Here is a 5,718-nt window from a genome sequence, read left to right on the forward strand (position 1 = left end):
ACAGATCCAACATTGTCGCTGCTGTTGAGATCCTGCATCTGGTTTCAACGCCCGGCTCAACCACAACCAGCCAGGTCAAATCCAACGGTTCCATGCACCCCAAACAAGTGAAGAGACTAATTTCCAATCTAACCAATCCAGTTTTCAAAACCATGCATGTAAATTGTAATATAACCCATAGCTTTACAAAACAAGAACACTGACCTCATGCTTAGGAGAAAAAGAAAAGAACCCATGAGATGGCGGTATATAAATCAATAGAAGTCACAAAAAAAACTTTGAATAAAGTACTACATCCCGCCCATAGTTAAATTTCAAGGATGGCATGATATAATACAAACGCATGGAACAATCAGCGCACTCTATCACACACTTTTAACTTACAAGATGAATTCATCTTGGAGACACTTTCGTCTTTCAGACAGATCAACCATTAATCAGATTCCTCTTCAACCATGTATTATATTCCAATTTAAGGATACCGAGAAGAATGTGCAAAACCCCACAACTACAACGAGCGGAAAAAAACAAGTGTTATATAAAAGAAAACATTAAATCGTTTTTTAAGACAATCAAGGCAAAATTATAGATATAAGCCTAGCTTCTTTTCTAATAAGTAATTTTGAGTATTTATTTTAACAAAATGTGAAATTTTGTTTCATGTAAACAATCACATATCAAGATTGAACTACATTTTTGGCGTTTTCTGAAATAGGAGTAGAAGTATTACCTCAACGTTCTTTAAAGAGAATGACTCGTCGTGAGCCAAGCATTGGTTTCCAAATGTCTCACAACGTCCACTAGTTCCAGTTAACCTTTTTTACATGAAAAGTATAATTAGATCTATAGAAATTAATTATATCATTATGCAAACTCTCTAGCAAAGAGAGAACACTACTGTAAATATATTCAAAAAAGAACTTACAAGTCTCCATCTACACGTAAGGCAAAATCTTCACCTCCTCCGAGTGCTAGCATGTCGTTTAAACACATGTAAAAGTACCGGTTTGCCCCTTCTCAAAACAAAAGATAAAAATAATTAGCTAGTGAACATAATAATTCTTTATTGCATGTAAACATTATAAACTGCTTACCAGTTGGTCTAAACAGCCTTGGTGCACCATATAACGTTGTGAAAACAAAGGTTTCATGAGTCCCCTGCCAACACATTACTTTTTCAGTATTTGCATAAATTGTTAAAAAAAAAAAGGAAAATTGGATTTTAATAATCCAAACTATTACCTGTTGGCTAATAATAATCCCAACTAACAATGTAACCGGTGGTAATCCTAATTTCAACTTTATTATCAACAACAATCCTATACTAACAAGCTGTTAACTTTGTTTGTTTTTAATTACACAAATAGTCCCTTTGTTTACACGTACTATAGATTTGATACATCTAAAAAACCCAATATATATCTCTGTATTTCTGGCAGCCAAAACCGCCAATCGCAACCACTGGCCGCCGCCGCCGCCATCACCACCACAACCACCGGTCGCCACCAGCCAGCTGAGCCTCCGTGAACCACCATCCTCGTTTACTTTCTTTTTCGTCTAAAGCATCGTGGACCACCCTCAACCGATGAAATTAACCACCGGTGAAAGTGTGAACGATTGCCGACGATAAAGACAATTTTTAGATCTGGGAAATGGCGATTCAGATCTGTTTCAAATATGTGAACTAATCTTGATGAAGATGAAGCTAATGGCGGTGTACGGCGGTTCAGGTGAGAAGGAAGCAAAACGAAGATGGTGGTGCACGGCGGTTCAGGCTACTGGTAGCAACCAGTGGTGATCATGGTGGCAGCTGCCGGCGATGGTTGCCTCCAGTTGTTGTGGTGGCTGTTGCAGGCTGCCGGTGGTTGTTGCATCCGGTTGTGGTGCAGTGGTGGCGTAAAATCTAATAAAATTTCACGCAGCAGATCACATATACGTGCATATGCAACATGGAAGCTTAATTAATTCAGATAATGATAGAAAATTTAAATGATGAAACATGGGTTGGGTTCGGAGATATGATGGAGAAGTTAGTCCACAAAGATTGAATGGTTAAATCCGTAACATATTGTTAACCACGGGGACTTATTGCATAATTAAAAATAAACGGAGTTAGTTATCGGTTAGTGTGGGATTGTTATTGGTAACAAAGTTGAAAGTTGGGATTGCTACTAGTTACATTCTTAGTTGGGATTATTATTGGCCAATAAGTAATAGTTTGGATTATTTAAATCCAATTTTCCAAAAAAAAATACAAAATATGTATAAATGTATGAGGGCCCTATTGTTATCTGCACAAGCTATATCAAGCAAACTTACTTGATATTTCCGCTTGGGAGTAGGCGTTAACGGGCCATTCAACAGCCCACCAAATACAGCACCTCGAGTATCACCAGTTATCTATAAGAAGTGTGCAAATTCAATCACAAAATAGAATACCATTAAAAAAACTTCTAAAGCAATTAGAGGTGACAATTTCAATCCATTAGATTACTTTTAATGTCTAGCAAACAAATTAGTTAAACTGAAATTTAAAGGGGCCTTTAAAAAAAATATAAATATTTAAACTGAAATGTAAACGGGCCAAGAATAGCCTAAAGTGTATGTATATAATGCATGCAACCTCCTAAATCTCTTAAATCAACAACCTCAACCAAGAACGAACCAATGGTTTATGCATTAATATAACTCAATAAATTAACCCATACTAAAAAACTACTCGTTTTGGCCCAAACTCGTTTTGACCCATTGCCTCACCAGCCCAATTTGTCAACCTAATGGTTACTTAAAACACTATCGATTTCTGAAGATGCAAAAGCAGGCTGAAAATGTAAGCATGAACTTACCAGCAAACAAGGACCAGAAAGATCAGAGCTCTTCCTAACAAGCGTGCGAAGTGATATGCCATGTTTCACAGTACTGCCCTTGATTTGAAAGAAAAGAGTTACTACATTATACATGTCAAAATACGAATTTAAAAAACTTTTCAAAATACAGTTTGGACCCCTTTGAAGATATTACCTATACAACAAGACCCATCGACAACCTTTCACGATATTAGGAAGTGAAGCCTGAAAAAACTGGTATAAATCTGGAGAAATGAAAGAAGAATCAATTGTGATATCAATAACAGCTCTCATTGGTGTATTTGGTTCGGTTGCATCTTCAAACACTTCAGAACTACTGCTGCTGCTGCTGCTCCCTGCAGAACCTTGGTCTCCATTCTCTTCACTAGCACTTAAAACTCCCCTTAAGGAGCCCCGGGTCCCACTTTGTGCATGAGAATTAGATTGATTATCATCATCGTCCTCATCATAAGTGTTTAAGGGTATGTGTTGCCATGAACCATCTTTACTTTTCCATCTTGTTGGAAGTGATTGAATTGGTTTAGGATGATTGCCATACTTGTTTGAACTGGATTCAGTTGAAGAACGCATGTAAGAAAGCACTGATGAGAAATAACCACCATCCTTCGTGTATGACCTGGCCTACATATTAACAAATATATGTTACAAATCAAGCATTAGTACAAACACAAGTAATGCACCTTCGAATATATGTGCATACGACAAAAAAAACTTGCACGCCACAGTTTTTTAATAAATATATTCTTCTAAAAGATTGTTTACATTGTTCCAATTACACAATTACCGAAAACATATATAAATCGTAGGTGTTACAACAGTACAATGAGGTAATATCCTAGAAATCAATCTTGTTTCAGAAAATCCTAGACTACTTAGAAGGGAAACAAACAAAAATCTTTTTTTATTACTCCATCAAAATCTGATGTTGAGTGAATTATCTAGTGCACAATAGCAGGAAAAAAAATTTGTTCTTCTGCATATATATATTAGAATTCATAACCAAAAAGTGTCAATCTCTTTTTCTTGTGTGTCCACTAATCCAATTAGCAGTCAAATATATGGGCATATGACAATTAAAACTTTTAAACTGCCATTTTTTTAATATAGCTATTCTTCTAAGAGATGGTTTTCATTGTTCCAATTTTACAGTTACCGAAAATGTGTATACATCATCACACACATTGCAACAGCACGATGAGGCAGTATCCTAGAAATCAACCCTGATTCAGAAACAAACGCTAAACTACTTCGAAGAAAAAGAAAAAAAATATCACTTTCTTATTACTCCAACAGAATCTGATGTTTAATGGATTATCTAGTGCACACTAACAGGCAAGAAACTTGTTCCTCTTCTCTGTATAGATTAAAATTCATAACCAGAGATTGTCAATGTTTACGTATATCCACTAATCCACTTAACAATACCAAAGGCATGATTTATAATTAGCTTACAGCTGAGAAAACTAATCAATGTCTAATTTAATGGATCTAGTTTCTCAAACGAAAACCAAACACACATAAATTCAAATAAGAACAAGAGATCACTGATCACCATCTCAAACACCATAAAACTGACATAAAACGTGATGCAGATGAGCAGATCACAGCTATCTGGTTACCAAATCCTCTGTACATAAACTATGAATGATCCAGCAATGATCCCGCTTAAGTGCTTATAACCGATAATGCATATAGACATAAGACATCAAAGGCATTAGACCAGTACAATGAGGTAGTATTCTAAAAATCAATCTTGATTCAGAAAAACCCTAGACCACTTTGAATGAAAACAAAAACAAATTCTATTCTTATCACTAGCGCTGGCATAATAGATCAGACGCTACATGATTACATGTGGTGCTAGACATGAACACGTAACAATAACTAATCGTGTTCGTGTCATTGTTTCCAAACACGAGAAAAAACCTGTTTAAAAAAACAGGTTACACGAGACCTGTTTAGGAATACGATAATATCACATATGCAGTGAAACAAAACTTGCCAAAACTTCACAAAAGACTTAAACATAATCCTTAACATATTCAAATCAAAAATCAAATTACGAGGCGTAAGGTAATAAGGCATATGTCATATATTTGATTCTTTTAAAAAATGAAAAATACAAACAGGTGTTTAACTTTAACCTGGTTAGACACGAATTCAACCATGCCTTAAACATGCCGACATGTTTACGACACAAAACCAGTTAAACTCAAACCCAAAGCTATTTAACTATGTGTCCTTTCGTGTCGTGTTAACAGGTTCGTGTCAAAATCTGCGGTTAAGTGGATTAGCTAGTAGTGCAAACTAACAAGCAACAAAACTATCCATCTTTTCTACATAGGCTAAAATTCACAATCCAGTTAACAATAGCACATACAACACCAAAGTCAGTCATGATTTATGATTAGCAAACAGCTGATAAACCTAATCGAAATGAACATCTAGAGTAAAGAGATCTAGTTGATCTGAATCGTACATCAAATAACGTAACCGCCTCAAACGCTATCAAATAATCAATAAAACAATTATTAATAATAATAATAATAAGCAAATCGATGCAGATGAGAGGTACCTAATTACGAAATTCGAATCAAGCAACGCATGTATTAATCAATCAGAAGGAAGAATGTGAATGTACCTTATTATTCGGAAGAGGAGATTCAGAAGGAGAATCAGAGAAGAGATTTGTGAGCTTGTCTGTAACTCTGTCCTTCCATGAAGAATGCATTATTATTATTATTATTAATTATTAATGGAGGTGAATTTGAAACCCTAGAATCGGACGGAGAGGATGTAGGTGATGATGATTCAGGGGAAACAAATTCATTCGTTTCGTCGGTGAACACCA

At 35.6% G+C, this 5,718-nt stretch overlaps 1 protein-coding gene across 1 annotated transcript; it reads right to left on the bottom strand.

The window, feature by feature from the left end:
* Positions 1–248: 248 nt before the first annotated feature.
* On the bottom strand, positions 249–5,718 carry LOC143549493 (uncharacterized). The gene is made up of 8 exons (XM_077040391.1): positions 5,509–5,718; positions 3,022–3,488; positions 2,847–2,919; positions 2,320–2,400; positions 1,095–1,158; positions 926–1,013; positions 731–815; positions 249–508 (listed from the first exon to the last, which is right to left on the bottom strand). Exons 1-8 carry the CDS (start codon positions 5,596–5,598, stop codon positions 473–475), a joined length of 984 nt encoding a protein of 327 aa, XP_076896506.1. The 5' UTR covers positions 5,599–5,718; the 3' UTR covers positions 249–472.

This window comes from Bidens hawaiensis, unplaced genomic scaffold, assembly GCF_021521415.1.
Source record: "Bidens hawaiensis isolate Kalapana, Puna unplaced genomic scaffold, B.hawaiensis_p1.1 tig00015610_1, whole genome shotgun sequence".
NCBI classification, from domain to species: Eukaryota; Viridiplantae; Streptophyta; class Magnoliopsida; order Asterales; family Asteraceae; genus Bidens; species Bidens hawaiensis.

Excerpts from the sequence above, each read along its gene's own strand:
- LOC143549493 (XM_077040391.1), bottom strand. The coding sequence starts at position 5,598 with ATGCATTCTTCATGGAAGGACAGAGTTACAGACAAGCTCACAAATCTC. Across the intron at positions 2,920-3,021 it reads CGATGGGTCTTGTTGTATAG|TACTGTGAAACATGGCATAT; the intron begins GTAATATCTTCA and ends AATCAAGGGCAG. Across the intron at positions 1,014-1,094 it reads AAGGCTGTTTAGACCAACTG|GGGCAAACCGGTACTTTTAC; the intron begins GTAAGCAGTTTA and ends TGTTTTGAGAAG.